This window comes from Saccopteryx bilineata, chromosome X (assembly GCF_036850765.1).
Source record: "Saccopteryx bilineata isolate mSacBil1 chromosome X, mSacBil1_pri_phased_curated, whole genome shotgun sequence".
NCBI lineage: Eukaryota > Metazoa > Chordata > Mammalia > Chiroptera > Emballonuridae > Saccopteryx > Saccopteryx bilineata.
This window is the reverse complement of record NC_089502.1, coordinates 72,421,819-72,443,507: the sequence shown is the minus strand read 5'-3', so window position 1 is coordinate 72,443,507 and position 21,689 is coordinate 72,421,819. Positions and strand designations below refer to the sequence as shown.

Genomic DNA, 21,689 nt, shown 5'->3' with positions numbered 1-21,689 from the left:
CATGACCTCACCTCAGGCACTAGGATAGCTCAGTTGCCGATCAACAGAGCACTGGCCCAGAAGGACAAAACATCACCTTGTAAGGGGCTTGTAGGTTAGATCCAGTCAGGGCGCATGCAGGAGTCTGTCTCTTCTTCCTCCCCTCTCACTTACTAAGAAAAAAGACTTGAAGCTGAGTCTTTGGACAATATTCCAGGAGGTCTTCGTGATGCAACTGTTTTGTTCAAAGTAAGGACATTTCATGGCATTTGAAAGATTCTATGAACACATCCCCAAACAAGCATTGAAAAGGGGGCTACTAAGATGATTTTATGTCCACTCTTAAGGTCTTCAGCATTAGTTGCAAGGCTAAATTCTTTAAATGAGGTATTTGGGAGTTACTGTTTGACACTATCACCTTCAGAACTATATAGATGAAACCCCACTGTGTGAAGGTGTTTTTTTGTTTTGTTTTGTTTTGTTTTGTATTTTTCTGAAGCTGAAATGGGGAGAGACAGTCAGACAGACTCCCGCATGGGCCCGACCGGGATCCACCCGGCACGCCCACCAGGGGCGTCGTTCTGCCGCGACCAGAGCCACTCCAGCGCCTGGGGCAGAGGCCAAGGAGCCATCCCCAGCGACCGGGCCATCTCTGCTCCAATGGAGCCCTGGCTGCAGGAGGGGAAGAGAGAGACAGAGAGGAAAGAGGGGGGTGGAGAAGCAAATGGGCGCCTCTCCTATGTGCCCTGGCCGGGAATCGAACCCGGGTCCCCCGCATGCCAGGCCGACGCTCCACCGCTGAGCCAACCGGCCAGGGCCTGAAGGTGTTTTAATATAGAAGGCTTTCGGAGTCATCAGTTGGTCAATTTTGTTCCTTCAGAGATCACTGAGATTGAGCAGAGTTGGCAAAATAACAAGTATAAAATGCAATAAAATACATGGAGTTTGGTTTTAGATAGTCTTAGATTCAAATCGTATCTATGCTACTTATGCCATATGATATTTAAGGCAAGTATTTTGCCACTCTGAGTATCAGTTTCTTTACATAAAACATGAAAAACATGCCTCTTACCTCACAAAGTCTTTGGTGAAAATTAAATTGGATAATGTATATAAACTACCAGCACTGTGCCTGGAACACAGCAAGTTATCAATAAACACATTCATCAACTTCTCTCAAGCACCTTCCTTTAGGAACCTCTGTCCTCATTTCCATTCCATATCAATTTTCTTTTTTATGTCCTAACTCTGATTATGTTATAATGTAGTAAAGCATTAGAACTCCAGGGAGTCCAAGCATTATAGGCAAGGACACATAGTTAATAAATATCAGAGATGACCATGTCTGGTGATTGGCAGTTCTTTTCATTCTGTTAGCTTTCTGCTTCTTAGCTGTAGCTGCTTTTCACAGAGATATGTAACTTCTGTTAACTCTGTCAAAAATAGCAGAGTTCTGGCCACACTGAGCACTTTCATTGGCTGGATGGCAGCCTCCAACCCACCAGCCTCTACAAACCATGCAAAGAAGAGTAGCAGTTTCAAAAAGAGCTAATACTTAGTTCCAAGATAAGCTGGGTACAGAGAGCCCTAGAGGTCATATTTTTCAAGCCAGAGACTGTGTTACCAACAGCTATCTTTAAGAACACAATGGAGAAATTCAGTCAACTAATGTCTCTCCATACAGCTGAGAGCAAACAGGTGTTGAATTGTCTAATTCCCATACACTTGTATAAGATGAGAAATTATAAAGAAACATATTGTCTAATTAGAATTATTGACTTTTCAAAAGAATTTTGGAAGGCTTTTGCTCAGACCTACTTCAAAATACTAAAAAAAAATCACTTAATACAATCTGTCTCAACTAACAAAAGAAATATTTTTTAATTTCCTTAAAAAACAAAAAGGAACAAAAGTATATAAGAAAAAAACAACTCACTAGAAAAACAGTTAAATTATTTGGATGGCTAAGTGATGGGCAAACAGTTTCACATCCTCCACCCAAACATCAAATATATAAATAACCAAGTCCACACATATAAATAACACATGTGTTATTACATATATATATACATGTAAAATACATCCACAGTCCTCTAAAAATCCACAACCCATTTTCAGGTCACAGAAAGCTTCTGTTAAAATCAATGTTGCTATAGCAACTACGATTTGAGCAGCCCCTGCTGCATCTCAGGCTGTCCATTTCCCCTGGAAGATCTGACAAAACAGAAAATAAAAAAAAAGAAAAACAATTTTTAAAATTACACTGGAGTTAGAATTACTAGTCACTTAGCCTATAAAGTATTCCTTTGATTATTTCATTAATTTAAAACTTATTAAGTATCTACTTTGTATCAGGCACTATATGAGAAATAAAGAACAGCCCAAAATACAGTTTCTGTCTTTTAGGAGTATATTGTTTATAAAAGATGGACCTGTAAACACATTTAACAAGAAAAAAATTTTAAAATGCTGATTTTCTCAGAGACCTGATGAAATGCCCAGGAAGAGGCAATAGCCCTGGATTTGAAGACCGAAGGACTGAAGCTCTGTCCTCAGCCTTAGTCAGATACTTATTAGCCAGTACAAATAACTCAAGGAAGCAGACGGAAGTTTTCAGGGGGTGGAGTAAAGTGCAAGGAACATGTTGACTTTTAATCTTACTTCTGAGAGCCGAAACATTTCTTATTGCTGAATCATATCTTGCTGTTTTGCTGTTTCCAGCATGCACTCTTCCCAGTACAGGTCAGAGAGACTCCTGGACTCTCGTCCACTCAGGGCTTTTGCCCTAAGGCATCTTGCTGTCTCTAATTGTCTTCCTAACTCTGCATATTTTCATAACATATTCCTACAGCTGATAAAAATTATAAGGAACATGTCAAGAGAACAAAACAATGACTCAATTTCACCCAGAGAAAAATCCTGAACAGCTCCTATGCAGAGATAACAAAAACATGAGCTTTAAAATGTAAGTTTTATAGGCAGAGAATAATATGGTGAAAAGGCATTCTATGCATAAATAATAGCATAAAGCTCAGAGATGTGTAAGAGTGGGGTCATGTTTCAGATTTGGTTCATTATGGCTAGAAGAGAAGGTACATATGGACAGAAATGTAGTTTGAGATTAAATCATAAAGGCTTGAAAGATCACACTATAGAGTTTTAACTATTTGGTAGACCATAGGGAGATATTAAAATATTTGAAGTGTTCAAATGACAAGACCTGGTAAGATTTGAAAAATGAAAGGTAACTCTGGGTAAGAGAGGCAACAGATGGCAGGCAAGAAAACAAGTTAGGATATTATTGCTATAGTTCAAGTAAGAGATGAAGACATTGTATGAGAATTTGTAAAAGGGTAGCATAGAAAAAAATCCAGTGCTAACATAGAGAACAGATACAAACAGGTGACTTTTGAAATGGCAGCATGAAAAGTTTTATGAACTCTTAGCTAAACATACATACTTAGTGAAAATTATTTAATTAAAAAACTATATAGGTTTTTTAGAGATTTTCTCAAGGACATACAACCAATAAACATGTCTTTATTTAAGAAAATTGACTAAATCTTTGTAAGAGTGAAGTCTGTGGCATTTAAAAGCCATGACCTATTCACTCCCATCTACCTCCCTACCAACTCAGTATGACAGAAGCTCCACTATGAGGAGGTTGTTGCCTAGAAGTCAAGGCTCCCATCTCTGCCTAGCTCCCAGACAAGTATCATAGTATTTCCCCAGGAGTAGAAGGCTACAAGCATTTCTCCTTATCCTGATCTTTGTGTTGCAGATTCTAAATATCAGGTAAGAGTTACTGGAAAGTCAGTGTGTTCTTCTCTTCCACCCAGCTTCAACCCACAGGATATAGGCTTTGCCCTAGGTGTGGCAAGTTGAGAATGACAGGACTCCAATTGTATGAGCTCCAGCTACCATTTAGGGCAGAAGTTTCATAATGTAAGGCAACTGAGAATACCAGAGGCTACTACTATCCCATCCAGGACACCGTTCATAAATCAGATGTGTCACTCCAAGAGAAGTAGTCCAGTACCTCTGTCTCCAGCTCCAGAGCACTTGCTTAGAGATGTGTAAGGCTGTTAGAATGGCCTAATAGCAGCTATAAAATTCTTCCCCTTATTCCAAATGACGTTATTTTTAAAGGAATATAGAGAAGTAAAAATTTAAGTGCACATTTAAAAATAAGGCAGAATTGTGTAGTAAACAAGTAAGAGGAGGCTGATAGCTCTATGCTAGCAACAAGCTAAAGCCAAGACCAGCTAGTTCACCAGAAAAGGATTAGAAAAAGAGCCAACTAATGAGAGTCTTTGTTGAATCGGAACATAATTCAGAGGCCATACTCAATACCTACCACTGCAATGGGGTCTGAATTTAACTGAATTACACTGTGGAAAAATTTATGTACAAGAATGAGGTTTAAAAAATTAGATAAAAATTGTTGGAGGCTAACATCAGGACAAGAGGCAGGTTTAATGGCAGGTGCCCTGGGTGTGCGCCCTGGGCCCCAATTTCTGAAGGGTCCTGCAAAACCCCAACTTTATACTTTTTTCTAGTGACACCAAGTTTGGTTTCATATGTGCAATTTTAACATTAATAGTACATAATATTTTTTATTTATTTAAAAATATGGTAAACATGTATTTTTATTTTTCATCTCTCTTTTTTATTTTTTATTTTTTAAATTATTTTTATTTATTTATTCATTTTAGAGATGAGAGAGAGAGAGAAAGAGAGAAGAGGGAGAGGAGCAGGAAGCATCAACTCTCATATGTTCCTTGACCAGGCAAGCGCAGGGTTTTGAACCAGTGACCTCAGCCTTCCAGGTCGATGCTTGATCCACTGCGCCACTACCAGTCAGGCTCTCTTTCTCTTTTTTAAAGGGCCCGATATTTTCTTCTGCACCTGGGGTCTCAACCAACCTTAATTTGCTTCTGATCTGGACATGATACCAATAGAAGCAGACATCTAAGAAAACAAATCAAGGAAAGAGATAATCTAAGACATTCCCGATAAAACTACTATAAACTCAGGGTAATTTTGTACATGCCCAAATCTATGCCCTATTGGAAGATAACTCATACTGGGGAAAGTATATATTATTAAAATACAGCAAAATAAAGAAGTACAGCCAAATAAACACTAAATAAATAAATCAATCAACAGCAACAACACCAAATGAAGAAGTGGACAGTATGCAGAATTGTTAGAAGGTCATATCTAAAATGCTCAGTTCTCAGTAAAAAATAAAGACAAGTAAAGAAATAAAAAAATGTGACCCATACAAAGAAAAAAACTAGGGAACAAAATGTGCCTGTGAAAGGATTAAATGTTGAATATAATAAATAATTCAAATTACCAATTATAAATATGTTAAAAAATTAAAGAACACTTTGCAAAATATGGAAAATGAAGATATTCTGACAATTTCATCAAGTAAAGAATAAAAATAAATAGAAATTATTAAAGAATATAGAATTATGTACAATAACTGAGATTTAAAATTCACTAGAGAAGGTTAACAGTAGATTTCAACTGGCAGAAGAATCAGTGAATTTGAGGATAGATTAATAGATACTGCAAAATCTAAATAATAGAAACAAAAAATTAGAGCCTCAGATAAATGAGGCATTATTAAGCAAATAAAATTACATGCAATGGAAGTAGCATAAGAAAATGAGAGAAAGAGGCAGAAAAATATTTAAAGTAATAATGGAAGAACATTTTCCAAGATGATGGAAAACATTAATCTACAATCAAAAAAGCTCAACAAATGTCAAGAATAAACACAAAAGCATCCACATATGAAACATCACAGTAAAGGGTGGAGGTTGGGTAGTTGGGCAAACATAAGAATAAAAGGTTTAAAGCAGCAAAAATTAAACCATTCAGAAAGCGTTAGAAGGACATATTCAAAGTGCTGATAAAAAATAAAAACAATTATCCTCCACCTAAAAATCTTACATCCAGCAAAACTATCTTTCAAAAATGAATGGAAAATAGAAAGTATTCTAAAACAAACAAAACTGAGTTTGTTTTATTTTTTTGAAAGCAGAACTTTCTTAAAATATATAATAAATGAACATGTTCAGGTTGAAAACAAGTGACACCAGACAATTATTTGGAAATATGTGAAAAAAAAATAAAGAGCACCAGGACAAATATTGTGGAATATAAGAATAAAGACAAGATGTATATTGAAGATTTTCAGGGAGGAGAGAGAATGTGAAATGATGTATTTTATTGTTTGTTTATTATTTATTTATTTATTTATTTATTTTTGTAGTGAGAAGGAAGCAGAGAGACAGACTTCCACATGCACCCGACCAGGAAAGCCCACTAAGGGGTGATGCTCTGCCCATCTGGGGCATTGCATCATTGCAACTGGAGCCATCCTCAGTACCTGGGCCAACATTGCTCCAATCGAGCCTTGGCTGCAGAAGGGAAAGAGAGAGACAGAAGGAAAGGAGAAAGGGAAGGGTGGAGAAGCAGATAGGCACTTCTCCTGTGTGCCTGGCTGGGAATCGAACCTAGCACTTACACATGCCGGGCCAATGTTCTACCACTGAGCCAACTGGGCAGGGCGAGAATATGAAATTATTGCTTAAATGGTATGGGAAAGGAATGATTGAAAATAAACATAGTGATAGTTTTGAAACATACTGAATATAATTAATGTCATTAAACTTTACACTTAAAATGGTTAAAATGGCATATTTTATGTTATATAGAATAGAGTTTACTCTAATAAAATTAAAAGAAAGATCTCAAATCAGTAGTAGTACCTGATACCTTACAAACCTGGAAAAAGAGCAAAGAAATAAAAACACAAAGAATAATTTGAATAGAGATAAATGAAATAGAAAATAGAACACAATAAAGAGAATCCACAAAACTAAATTTGGCTTTATAAAAAGTTCAACAAAATTGTGCAACGTTTTTATAAACCTTAAACTGGGAAAATAAATCCCACAAGACTCAGAATAGTAGCTAGAAATAAAAGCATAAACATCAATTCTGACTTTGCAAAAATAAAATGAGTTCCAAGAGAATACGATGATCAGTAGTAAGACAAATTAGTTTAACAGGACAAATTTTTATACACATATGCAAAACTTACACAAAAAGAAATACAGATTTTGAATCAATTTATAACAAATACAAAGATTAAATTAGTGATCAAAAACTTCCCAGCTAAGAAAATATCGGGACCATATGCCTTCATGATAAATGCTTTCAAACATAAAGAAAATTGATACTAATTTTTTATAAATTTTATAAAAAAATACAAGAGGAGAGGCCCTGGCCAGTTGGCTCAGCGGTAGAGCGTCGGCCTGGCATGCGGGGGACCCGGGTTCGATTCCCGGCCAGGGCACATAGGAGAAGCGCCCATTTGCTTCTCCACCCCCACCCCCTCCTTCCTCTCTGTCTCTCTCTTCCCCTCCCGCAGCCAAGGCTCCATTGGAGCAAAGATGGCCCGGGCCCTGAGGATGGCTCCTTGGCCTCTGCCCCAGGCGCTAGAGTGGCTCTGGTCGCGGCAGAGCGACCCCCCGGAGGAGCAGAGCATCGCCCCCTGGTGGGCAGAGCGTCGCCCCTGGTGGGCGTGCCGGGTGGATCCCGGTCGGGCGCATGCGGGAGTTTGTCTGACTGTCTCTCCCAGTTTCCAGCTTCAGAAAAAAAAAAAGAAAAGAAAAAATAAAATAAAAAATAAATTAAAAAAATACAAGAGGAGAGAACATCTCTAACTAATGATTTGAAGCCAGATGCAACCAAATCAGACAGATATCTATCTTGTGATATGAAAACTACAGACCAATATATTTTTAATATACATACATATGTATAGATACAAAATATTCATTGTACAAGCAAACCAGATTTATCAGAATACTAAAAGAATTGCACACTGTGACCATGTGAGATTTCTGACAATGTTCCAATATAGAAAATTAGTGTTATATACCACATTAATAAAAATTGGGGGGAAATCATATGATTACCTCAATTAATGCAGAAAAGTAATGTATTATAATTTCATCATAAAAGCATAGAATATATTTAAAATAACAGGCATATAATAGGTTTAAAATTATATAACTCATAGAAAAAATATAGAAGCAAATCTTCATGACATTTCATTAACAGGTAAATTTTTAGATATGAAACAAAGCATATGGAAAAAAAATAAATTCCAAAACAAATGAAAACATTTGTGATTCAAAGAACAACATCAAAAGCATGTAAAGACAACTCACAGAATGGTAAATAATTTTTGTAAGTCATCCATCTGATAAGGAACTTTGGTCAAAATACATAAAGAATTCTTCCAAATTAATAATAAAAATATAAACACAGCATAAATATGGATAAAATATATATGTATATTTTTCAAAAAATATATAAATGTATAAGTGCAAAAAAGATACTAAAATTATTAGTCATCAGAAAAGTGTAAATTAAAACCCTAATGTGATTATTGTGGCTCTGTAGTATAATTTGAAGTCAGGTAGTGTGGTACTTCCTGCTTTGTTCATTTCTCTCAGGATTGCTTTGACTATTCAAGGTTTTTTATGGTTCCATACAAACCTGATGATTTGTTGTATTTCCTTAAAAAATGATTTTGGGATTTTAATGAGGATTGGGTTAAATTTGAATATTGCTTTGGGTAATTCTCCAATCCATGAACATGGAATATTTTTCCACATCATTGTGTCCTTTTCAATTTCTTTCTGTAATGATTTGTAATTTTCAGTACATAGGTCCTTCACATCCTTTGTTTATTCCTAGGTATTTTTTTTGTTGTTGTTGTAATTGTAAAAGGAATTAGTTCTTTTAGTCATTTTCTGACATTTCATTGTTGGTGTACAGGGAAACATTAGACTTTTGTATATTGATTGTGTATCCTGTGACTTTATTGTATTGGTTTATTGTTTCTAATAGTGTTTCAGTGGAGTCTTTGAGGTTTTCTATAGACAGTCATCTACAAAAAGTGATACTTTTTTTTCTTCTTTCCCAGTATGGATGCCTTTTATTTTTTTTCTTGCCTGATTGCTCTAGTTAAGAATTCCAATACTCTGTTGAATAAGAGTGGAGAGAATGAGCAGACTTGTGTTTTTCCTGATTTTAGAAGAAAAACCTTCAGTTTTTCAATATTTGGTTCATTGGTTTATGGTTTGTCATATATGGCCTTTATTATTTTGAGGTAATTTCCTTCTATACACATTTTATTGAGTGTTTTAAACATAAAAGGACATTGTACTTATTGAATTTCTTTTTTTAAAATCTACTGGTAAGATTAAATTATTGTTCTTTGTTATGTTGTTGTGGTATATCACATTGATAAATTTGTGTGTGTAGAACCATTCTTGTGCTACTGGAATAAGTTTCACTTAATCATGATGTATTTTTTAATGTATTGTATTAGATTTGTTAGTATTTTTTTAGTATTTGCTTCTGTATTCATTAGAGATATTGGTCTATGGCAGGGGTCCCCAAACTACAGCCCGCAGGCCACATGAGGCCCCCTGAGGCCATTTATCCGGCCTCCGCCGCACTTCTGGAAGGGTACCTCTTTCATTGGTGGTCAGTGAGAGCAGCATAGTTCCCATTGAAATATTGGTCAGTTTGTTGATTTAAATTTACTTGTTCTTTATTTTAAATATTGTATTTGTTCCCGTTTTGTTTTTTTTACTTTAAAATAAGATATGTGCAGTGTGCATAGGAATTTGTTCATAGTTTTTTTTATAGTCCGGCCCTCCAATGGTCTGAGAGACAGTGAATTGGCCCCCTGTGTAAAAAGTTTGGGGATCCTGGTCTATGGTTTTCTTTTTTTGTACTGTCCTTGCCAGGTTTTAGTATCAGGGTTATGTTGACCTCACAAAACGTGTTTGGGAGTATTGCTTCTTATTCTATATTTTGGAAGACTTTGAGAAAGATAGGTACCAAATCCTAAATGTTTGGTAGAATTCACTACTGTAGCCATCTGATCCTGAAATTTATTTTGGGGGAGTTTTTGATAGTTGCTTCAATTTTCTTCCTGCTTATGGGTCTATTTAGGTTTTTCACTTTTTGTGTGACTAGTCTATGAATACTGTATAGTTTTACAACTTATCTGTTTTTTCTAGATTGTTAAATTTGGTGGCATATAATATTCCATAATAGTCTATTTTATGCTTTGTTTATCCTTGATGTCTGTAGTAATTTCTCCTCTTTTATTTCAGATTTAAAATTTTTTTTAATTTTTTTAAATTTATTCATTTTTAGAGAGGAGAGAGAGAGACAGAGAGGGAGAGAGAGGAGAGAGAGACAGAGAGAGAGAGAAGGGGAGGAGCTAGAAGCATCAACTTCCATATGTGCCTTGACCAGGCAAGCCCAGGGTTTCGAACTGGCGACCTCAGCATTTCCAGGTCAACACTTTATCCCGTGCGCCACCACAGGTCAGGCTTATTTCAGATTTTGTTTATATGAGCCATTTTTCTTTTTTCCTTAATAAGTCTAACCAGAGGTCTGTCAATTTTATTGATCTTTTTCAAGAATCAGGTCTTTGTAGTATTAATTTTTCTATAATTTTTTTGTTCTCTATTTCACTTAGTTCTGGGTTGCTTTTGTTCTTTTTTTGTTTTGTTTTGTTCTTTCAGATGTGATGTTAGGTTGTTTACTTGTGATCTCTCTTGTTTCTCCATATAAGCCTGTAATGGTATAAACTTCCACCTTACTGCTTTCATACATTCCAGAAGTTTTGATATGTTGTGTTATCATTCTCATTTGTTTGTATATATCTTTTGATATCTGCTTTTATTTCTTCTTTGCTTCTTCTTCAATTTTTAAATGATTGCCTTGCTGGATAAAGTAGTTCTGGTTGCAGGCTCTTGTTCTGCATTATTTTGAATATTTCTTGCCATTCCCTTCTGGCCTCAAGTGTTTCTGCTGAGAAGTCAGATGTTATCCTTATGGGGGCTCCTTTGTAGCTGATAGCCTTTTTTCTCTAGCAGCTTTTAATATTTTCTCTTTATCACTTAGCTTTGGTATTTTAATTATGATGTGTCTTGGTCTAGATTTCTTTGGGTTTCTCTTTAATGGAGTTCTCTGTGCTTCTTGAACTTGTGAGAGTTTTTCCTGCGTTAATTTGGGGAAGTTTTCAGCTATGATATCATTGAACAAAGTTTCTATCCCTTGTTCTTTCTCCTCTTCTTCAGGAACCCCTATGATGCAGATGTTATTTCTCTTCATGTTATCACAGACCTCTTTAAGAGTTTCCTCAGACTTTTCGAGTCTCTTTCCTTTTTTCTGCTCTGCTTCCATGCCTTCATTCAACTTGTCCTCCAACTCGCTGATTCGATCCTCAGCTTCATCTATCCTGTTTTTAATTCCTTCCATTGTGGTCTTCATTTCTGATATTGTATTTGTCATCTCCGACTGATTCTTTTTAATATTTCAATGTCCTTTTTTATACTTGCTATTTCTTTATTTAGGTGTTTGTAATGACCATCCATTGTTGTTCTAAGATTCCTAAGCATCCTTGCAATCATTATTTTAAACTCTGCATCTGGAAGTTTGATTATTTCCATATCACTCAGTTCATTTCCTGGAGGTTTTTCTTGTGGTTTCATTTGGATTGCACTTCTCTGTCTTCTCATTATGTCTGTGTGTTTGGGTGTATTGTTTGTAGAGCTGGTTGAGTCTAGGTTTGGTGTTGTCTCTCCTTTTGATTTTTGTGGCTATTTCTCATCACATTTGATCTTGTGATTTAGAGCTTGTCCTGTTGGTCTGCCTTCCAAGCTTTGGCATGAGACACCCTCTATTTCTTCTTTGACCCAGTCATTTTTCAGAAGTATGTTGTTTAATGTCCACATAGTTATGGGTTTCCTCACTTCTTTTTTCCAGTTGAATTACAATTTCCAACCATTATGGTCAAGGATATGCTTAGTATAACTTCAATCTTTTTCAGTTTGTTACAGTTAGTTTTGTGGCCCAGGATGTGGTCTAGTCTTGAAAATATTCACTGGAAAAGAATGAACAAGCTGATGTTCTGGGACTCTATAATCACCTTTGGTTGGGCTATGTTTCTGGTTGTGTTTAGTAATCAGACTGGACTGTAGGCTAGGCTCTGTGGCTTGGCAAGACTATTAGAAGGGCTTTAAAGATGCACTGGGTAAGTGATTAGGTTCCATGTTTATTTAGGTCCAGAGGCTGCACTCAACATTTGAAAAGAGGTACTGGCTTGCCTTCCCACTCTGAGGGGCAGAAAGATGGACTTTTTGATTATTCTGGTTCTTGAGGCTCTACTCAACAGTTGGGAGGAACTGTGAGTCAGCTTTTCTGCCCAGGAGAGGCTGTAGAATAGTCTCTTTGGTCAGTTTTCCAGTTACTTAATTCAAGCAAAACTTCCAACCAAGTTCCCTGGCCAGATAGGGTCATCCTTTTTCTCTGAAAATGGGTAGAACAGGCTCAGATCTTGTTAAAGTGCTGCTGCAAGCACAGATATGTTATACCAAAATCTAAGAGCTGGTTGCTATTAAGACCTGTCCCTTCTCTAGTTCTATCCCACAGATCTTCTGGTTCAGTCCCAAAGATTCCCCAGTGATCCCCATAGGTCAGAGCTGTGTGGGCCTTCTGAGCAGAATCTTTAAACTCTGAAGTAATTGGATTCTTCAACCTTGGGCTTTCTTTTTCTGCTGGAAAAACCATTAACCCAGTGGGTCTATCTCAGTGTGATGTTGTTCTAGCCAGAATGAGGGGTGATAAACCTTTATAATACAATACTTTTACAGCTCTCTGGTCCATAATGGTGATTGTGCCTAACATCCAGGTTCTGGGATTTTCCAGTGGTGTCTTGTAAATGGATCATTTTTAGTTGGTCTTCTTGTGAGGAAGGCTGAAGTTGGAATTACTTATGTTGCTATCTTAATGATGTCACCTTCAACAGATGCACGATTTGCAATGGTATTCCACTTCAATTATGATAATTGTGTTTTGTATTTTATCTATTTCTATCTTTGTCAGTAATGTTAGTTTAATTGGTGCTATTTTATTTTTATTGATTTTTTTAAAGAGCTAGGTGGTTTTTTGTTTATTTTATTTGTTTACTCTATTTCTGTTTTGATATTTATTTATTTCTATTCTTATCTATATGCTCTTTTTTCTTTTGCTTTCTTTGGGTTTATTTTCTCTTCTGTTTATAATTTAATTATGTAGAAATTATTTTATTAATTTAACACCTTTTCTATATTTTAATGCATTTTAGTTTTATAATTTTTTTATTAACACTTTAATAGCTGCATCTCACAAATTTTGAAATGTTTTAATTTCATTTTCAAGCAATTTTTTATTCTTTAAAATTTCCTTTGAAACACCTTTGATTTACGGGATACTAAGAAATGTATCATTTAAAATCTGAGTGCTTAGATATTTCTCTGTTTTCTTTCTGTTATTACTTTATAATTTGGTTCAATTGTCATCAGGTAATACACATTGTATGAATGATTTGAATTAGTTTAAACTTGCTAATGTTTGTTTTAAGGTTCAGTATATGATCTATCTTGATGAATATGATTGTTAAAAAATGTGTCTTTTGCTGTTCTTGATGAAGTATTTTTTAATATAGCAATTAGATTCTTTTGATTGATTTTCTTTTTTTATTATTTTAATTTTTTTAATTTTAAAATCAAGTTTGATGGAATGATATTGATCAACAAGAGTACATCGGGTTTTGGTGAACATCTCTATAGCCTTTAAGTTGCTGTGTTGCATGCTTACCATCCAACGTCAAATCATTTTCTGTCATTTTATATTTCTCTATTTTTTTAGTTTACAGTCAATATTATTTTGTTTTAATTTCAGGTGTATAGTATGGTAGTTGTTATATTCATATCTTTTATATCATCATCCCTACTTTTGTTTTTTCTGTATTTATTCCTTTCTGGTATTCCAGGATTTTTTCTTTTATTATGTTCTTAATGTTTGATCAAATTTTTTTGAGCCATACTTTTATAGGTTGTTCCACTAGTAAAATTTTTTTTAGTTTTCCTTAGTCTGAGAAGTCTTTCTTTTCTTTCATTCCTGAATTATAGTTTCACTGGATATAGAATGTGGGATTGACAATCCTTTTCTTTCAGAAATTGAAAAATGTCATGCTACCTTTTCCTGACCTCCAGAACTTTAGATAGACACCCAGTCATTCAAATTGATGTTTCCCTATAAGGAATATGTTGTTTATCTTTGGATGGTTTTATGTTTTTATTTTTATCTTCAGTATTTAGAAATTAAATATATTATGCCTTGTTATAAATTGTTTTGTTTTTTTCTATTTTTGGTTTATTCAAATTTTGTATTGGTAGACATATCTTTGACAAATTTAGAAAATTTTCAGCCATTATTTATTTAAATATTCTTTCAGTCCCTTTTTTTCCTTTATGAATTCTATGATATAAATGATGAATCTGGTTTTTTTTCTTGTAAAAGGTCCTGGGATTCTGTTCACTCAGAATATGTTCTTCATTTGCATTAAGTTCTAATGATTGGTCAATTTCATTACTTATATCCTTTGTTATCTCAACTGTTGAACTCAGCCAGTGAAGTTTTTCTCAGTTATTCATTTTTTTCTGTTCTATCCTTTCCATATACTATCTTTTTTTAACTTGTTACTTTGCTAAATTTTTTTTTAATTTATTTCCAGGACATTTGTTATTGTTTGTTACAGCATTAATATAACAAATATTTTAATGTCCCTTTCAGGTCATTTAAACATCTGATTCATATAATGTTTGTTTCTATTGATTGTCTTTTCCCATTAAAGTTGTGAGTTTCCTGGTTCTGGTATAATGAAACCCTGAGCCACATTCAAACAATTTATTTTAAGAGGCAGTCATTTTGTTTAAGTTTAATACACAGGTGCCCTGGACAGATAGCTCAATTAGTTAGAGTGTTGCCCTGACATGCCAAAGTTGTGGGTTTGATTGACAACCAGAGCACATAGAAGAATCAATCAATTAATGCATAAATGTGTAACAATAAATTGATATTTCTGTCATCTATCTATCATCCATCATCTATCTAATCCATCTACTTATCTTCCTTCTCTCTCTAAATTCAATGAATAAAAATTAAACAAAAATTTTAAAGCTTAACACACAGGTTCTTGTATAATTTGTATGACAATGTCAGTGACTTTGTTGTACTTTTCTTGTTTTGCTTGGTTTCTCTACTGTCACTGTAACTCCTACTGATCCCTGCTAGAGTTACTTATTATTTCTGGGTAGAAAAAGGAGTATTCTACTTTGCATGGATGAAGAGTGTTTTCTGGGCTAAACAAATTACCATGTTAAATTTTTCCTTAGGATATAGGAGTTTTTGGCCAACAGAGATAAGGACCACCTATCTTGGCCACTTGGTGTCAAAAGGGCTTCTCCTCAATCTTTCTTTGCAGTGCCTCCAAGATCCCCTGGGGTTGTCATTGAAACTTCTTTTTGATCTTTGGTTGCATTCTGCTTGGTTGGATGTAAGAAAGTTGATCAATTGCTCTGTGGCTTTATTTTTCACTGGGATGTCTACCTCTTTCTATCTTTTTTTGAGTCCTATATTTTTTTTCTTTCACTATTTCTATGGTTTATTCATTTTCATGGAAAGGTGAGTCTATGGAATCTCATTTGAAGTGGAAGCCCAATTTACATTTTAAAAACAAAATTTTTCTCCATGGAGACTCTATGGAAGGGTGCTAGAAGTAATTGAGGAAAGAAAGCGGGAGATTACCACATTAGTGTAAACCAAGATGAATAATAAGCTCTAGCCTGCATTTTTCCCTTAAAACTTCAACATATATTACAGTTGAACATCAATCTTATGGGGTTTTATATTTAATGTGTAGGGGGGTTGGCTTGGAAAACAGGAAAGTTAAGTCAGTATGGGCATAAAGTATGGAGATTACTGGAAGTTTCCATGATATAAGAAGATAGTACAGGTATTTGTAGTCAAATAGATGAAAGTTTGAATCCCTGCTCAACTTTATTTTGTGTGTGTGTGACAGAATTAGAGAGAGAGAGAGAGAGAGAGAGAGAGAGAGAGAGAGAGAGATACAGACAAGCAGGAAGGGAGAAAGATGAGAAGCATCAGTTCTTTGTTGCAGCTCCTTAGTCTTCTTAGTTGTTCACTGACTGCTTTCTCATACGTGCCTTGACTGAGGGGCTATAGCAGAGCGTGTGACCTCTTGCTCAAGTCAGCAATCTTGAGCTCAAACCAGTGACCATGGTGTTATGTTCCTGTGCTCAAGCTGGCAACCCTCACGCTCAAGCTGGTGAATGCCCACTCAAGTGGGATGAGCCTGCGCTCAAGCCGGAAACCTAAGGGTTTCAAATCTCCAGGTTTTCAAACCTTCATATCCCAGTCCAATGTTCCATCCACTGTGCCACCACCTGGTCAGGCTCTCTGTCAACTTCTAGCTGAATGTTCTTAGGTAAAATCACTTACTCTCCTTAATCTTTTGTTTACTCAAATGTAAAACAAAATAGCACACTTATTGAACTCAAATAAGTCAAATTCAATCAGATGTTAGATTTTTTTATAAAATGTAAAGCACTGTTTTTCACATATCATCTTCACTGACCCTGAGGCCTCTTCTGTTCTCCACTTGAAATGTAAAATTTTATTATGAATACTGTAGTATGGTTGGACATCTTATGCCATCCCTCCTTTCCTGTGTGTACTCTCTTACCACAGTTTCAAATAGGTTTGAACTTGCAAGTGACAAAAAAATATTGCTTTAAGTTGCCAAAGGGAATGTTCTGTGTTTTAAAGAGGCTCCCCAAATTGCAAGTAGACCTCATATACCCCCAACTACCAAAAAGTCCATGAGACCTGTGTTCACCTTTCCTTGCCCAGTGGACAGGTTTGAGCCATGATTCAGCTCTTTGTTTTCTTCTAGCAACTTTTCTTTTGTTTTTTTTTAATTTATTAATTTTAGAGAGAGAGAGAGAAAGGGAGAGAGAGAGAAAGGGGGAAGGAGCAGGAAGCATCATCTCCCATATATGCCTTGACCAGACAAGTGCAGGGTTTTGAACCGGCAACCTCAGCATTCCAGGTTGACAATTTATCCACTGTGCCACCACAGGTCAGTCTCTTCTAGCAAGTTTTCTTAGTATTTAAAAGATTTTTTGGCATATATGGGCCTCAAGACCATAGCTGACATTCTGACTTTGAGAATTCCTTTGGGACAGCCTTTTCATTCCCAAAACACAAGCTTGCAAGCTCCACAAAAAATAAACTGATCCATTCTATACCCATTTTTCTACCTACCACAGACTGTTCTTTGTTTCAATCACAGTAACAACTTTCCAGAAGCCAGAGGAGCTACCAAAGTCATCAAGTTCACTCTCCCAGTTAACAAGAACTTTAATGTACAGCAAATTCTGCTTAAAATATGGAGAATACACAATTTCCTTCAGTGTGATTGTACCAGATTTTTGGAGTACTGAATTTCTGAGAAGCTTCTAGGTTCAGAAGTTAAAGGTGCTCATGGCAACCACTATCTACCCACTTTTCCAAAGTAATTCCCTTTCAAGGAGAATCAGAATACAATTTGGATCTTCAAATCTCACCCCATCCAGTCCTCCATCATATTCATGTGCTTAGACTTTAGTTTAGAGGTTATCTTCACAGTTCAGTTAACATTGTTTCAAAATGAATTTTCTAGTTACTAGAAAGTAATAGACACCTATCTAATGTGTTTCACTCTTGATATGTACTTTAAGAGAAAGATCAGTTTTTAGAAATTTCCAGATTTTCCAAGTGTCAGTGAGTGATATAATCTAGATGTTGAAATTCATGATACATAATAAGAGACTGACCGAAGCCCTGATTCTCTATAGAGTAAAGACACTTAAAGAATAAGTGAAAGTATAGCATTTCTATGTAAATAAATAATTTAAAAAATACCCAGAAAAGTTTGATTCCCTCTTTTGCCTGTCTATTACCCATGCCCCTTTGACAGTAGGGACAGCTGTTAGTCCTTGGCCTACTGAGAGAGCATTCCAGATGTGCAATTCCAAGATTCAGCTGTTAGTTCTTGAGGGACAAAAGTTTAAAGCTGTCATCCAAGATCGATCTCCTGTTGCGTCGTAACTTCTTTTGACGATGTTGATACCACACCACACCACCAAGAATCAGAGCAATGAGCAGGAGAATGACACTCGTGGCAATTAAGACAGAAGTCAGTATCTCGATATCCTTTACAGGTATCTGCATGCCCAGCATCCTCACATTGTCTTCTTTAAAGTCCCTGGAGATGGTTGCTGAAATCGAACAGAAGGAAAACGGGCACCCTGAGCTAGAGTGTACCTCAAAGAGACACTTGCAACTCTTGGAAAAAAAGAAACAATTCCATCCAAATACAACAGAGGAACTGTTCTTATCTCTCAAAATATTAGCTGATGAAAAAAGAATCTGAGTTTACAGTGCCTTGAAATGATAAGATCACAACTAAGAAAGTACTTAAAAATCATTGAGACCACAATCCCCATATGGAAAAAGCTAAGGCTCAGAATAGAAAGAGCCTAAGAGCCTTGATATATTTCTTGAAAATATATCAAGACCTATGATGTGGCGGGGAAAAAACCTTTTTAAAAAGGGCTGACTGTGGTGGCACAATGGATAAAGCATCAACCTGGAATGTTGAGGTCTCCAGTTCAAAACCTCAGGATTGCCCAGTCAAGGCACATACAAAAAGCAACTACTATGAGTGGATGCTTCCCACTCCCCCCACCACCTCTCTTTCTCACTTCTCTCTAAAAACAATAAAAAAAACTTTAAACAAAGATTTGGATTGGTTTGCATAGTTTCAGAGGATAGAATTAAAAGCAAATAGTAGAAATTCCAGGGGATAAAGTTTGACTCAATGATCTAGATTATCAATGTTCACTTTGACCATTGGACCATGAGAACAACCTGCCACTATTCTCTCTGGTCTCTCATCTCTGAGTCGTGAAAGCATTGAATGTCACATTGTTATTTTCAAGTGAAATATTTAATTGTCTGAGTTCTTGGCATGCAAACTTTTATGTTTTCCAATTAACTTATGGAGTGAAGCTCAGACTCAAGTCAGGCGTTCCAGCTCTCACAATCAGGCTCTGACCTACTACTTTCCTAGTACTCTTCAACTACATTAACTCATTCTTTTGTTCTCCATAATAGGTGGTCTTTTCTCAGGTCTCTAAGACTTTCTCCTGATGCTACTTTTAACTGAACACCCTTTCTTCGTCCTATCTTTCTGCCCCCAGTTTAAATGTTACAGGTATCTGTGAAGCTTTCATCTATTCAGCTGGACACTTAAAAACTCTTTTCTTCTGTGTTCTCAAAGTATCTTGTATGGTTTGCTCTCTCACAATTTACTTGCTTGGACCAAATAACCTAATTCTACCTCATTTCTGCACTTCAGTCACCTCTTTCTGAAAAAGAAGAGAATAACCATACTAAACTCAGAGATTTATTGTGAGTTTTAGGTGAGTTATTATTTATAAATATTTAGCATAGCACCTGGAATACAGCAAATGTGCCAAAACTGATAGCTGTTATTACTGTTTGCCTTTTTCTTACATCATATATCATCTAACATTGCAATTATTATTTCTCTGTCTCATTCCATTTTTAGATACAAACTTATTGAAAATCAGTATCTATATCTTACATATTTTTTTTGTAAGAGAGACAGAGACAGAGAGACAAAGAGAAGGGCAGGTAAGGACAGAAAGACAGGAAAGGAAAGAGATGAGAAATATCAATTCTTCGTTGTAGCACCTTAGTTTTTCATTGATTGCTTTCTTATACGTGTCTTGATCAGGGGGCTCCAGCATATTGAATGAGCCCTCACTCAAGCCAGCAACCTTGAGCTCAAGCCAGCGAACTTGGGCTTCGACCTAGTGACCTTTGGGTTCAAACCAGCATCCCTGTGCTCAAGCTGGTGAGCCTATGCTCAAGCCAAATGAGCCCACACTCAAGCTGGCAGCCTCGGGGCTTCAAATCCAGGTCCTCCATGTCCCAGTCCGATGCTCTATCCATGGTGTTACCACCTGGTCAGGCCATATCTTACTTTTTTGATGTTCCTGACACTCAGAACCTGTTCAATGACTTTGTAACTGAATGAAAGTACATGCAAATGAATGTGTCATGCTTCACTCTCTCATCTTCATAATACCTCTTCATAACCCATCCAGTATATACCCTAGTTCCCTGGCTATCAGTTTATAAGATATATAGGCAGGTCACTAGGAATTTTCCAAACACAGCAGATAAACTTCCAGGCTACACTGATCATCTCTAATGTTCCTTTTAGCACTCATAATGTTTTGGATCTTCCTTAATCTTTGTTTAGATACAAAGAGATAGAAAATGAAAATACTACTTGGACCCAGGCTAGATAGAGCAAGAATCTGTATTTTCTTGAAAGGAAGTAATGGCTGGTTCTAAAGAGTCAATAATTTGGTATTCCACAGATGCAAGAAAAAAATACCTGGTACAGACTATTTGTTCTAGTGTCACACTGTCTCTTTAGGAATTCATATCTGTGGTATAGCTTTTTTATACTCAACATGGCAAGACTTTGAATCTTCTTGCCATTTACACGTTAGCTGGGAGACTAAGATCAGCCTTCAACTCAGGAGGTTGTGGATGGGGCCAGAAAGAATAAACCTACTGAAAGGGAAGCTGAACTTGGGATTCCTGGTTTTGGAAGTCTTGTAGAAATCTCAGAATGCTTTCTGCTAGTATTTTGGTTCATCTTTCAATTGTGTGAATCCCATAATTTAGAGTAGTGGTCCCCAACCCCCAGGCCGCAGACCGATAGCGGTCCGTGGGTCATTTGGTACTGGTCCGCAGAGAAAGAATAAATTACTTACATTATTTCCATTTTATTTATATTTAAGCCTGAACAATGTTTTGTTTTTAAAAAATGACCAGATTCCGTCTGTTACATCCATCTAAGACTCACTCTCGATGCTTGTTACGGTCACGTGATACATTTATCCGTCCCACCCTAAAGGCCTGTCTGTGAAAATATTTTCTGACATTAAACCAGTCCATGGCCTAAAAAAGGTTGGGGACCACTAATTTAGAGACTCCATAACTCCCCACAAACGTACACTGTATAACTACCGAGTCCATACATCACTCTTCTTACCTTTTCCAATCTTGTTGGTGATGGTGGTGATAATGCTTAAGTACTCTAGAGAGAAAAAAAGATAAGAGATTATTCATATTATTCTACCTATTCACAGGTTAACTGTGGGAGGTTGGCACTGCCTTGATGAATCTGGATATAGTAATAAAAAACAAAGGTACCTGGAATTAACTATCTCATGGCCAAAGTCAATATTGGTATATAAATTTGATTTTGAGTAGTGACACAAAATTTTAGCAAGAACATAAGCTTAGGAGTCCAAAGGGTAAGCCATTCTTTTACATTATTCATATATTTATTAGCACTTCTTCTATCCCTATTATTGCTCTCTTTGTCACCATTTCTACTTTACCTTCAGGAAGCCCCTACATCCATACATAGTCGACCTCTTCTCAGAATACTTCTTCCTCTGCTTGAATTAATGAGGTTGAGCTTTTGTCTAAGTGCCATTTTTCCTTTATATCTTCTGGTAGTGATGTGAGATTATTATTCCTCTGCTTTTTGTAAAGGTCTATTTTTTAGGGCCTTATTATTTGGTTAGAAAAAT

At 36.0% G+C, this 21,689-nt stretch overlaps 1 protein-coding gene across 10 annotated transcripts in view; it reads right to left on the bottom strand.

The window, feature by feature from the left end:
* Positions 1–2,062: 2,062 nt before the first annotated feature.
* HEPH (hephaestin) overlaps positions 2,063–21,689 on the bottom strand; it is an 83,539-nt gene continuing 63,912 nt past the window's right edge. For 9 of the 10 annotated variants that reach the window (XM_066248780.1, XM_066248782.1, XM_066248779.1 and 6 more), the window contains 2 exons: positions 21,143–21,187; positions 17,347–18,263 (listed from right to left, as the gene is read on the bottom strand). In XM_066248780.1, coding sequence (XP_066104877.1) covers positions 18,031–18,263; positions 21,143–21,187 — 278 coding nt within the window. In that variant the 3' untranslated portion in view covers positions 17,347–18,030. Of the gene's footprint in view, positions 2,194–17,346; positions 18,264–21,142; positions 21,188–21,689 lie in introns of those variants that run through there. The other variant, XM_066248789.1, reaches the window with a different exon arrangement.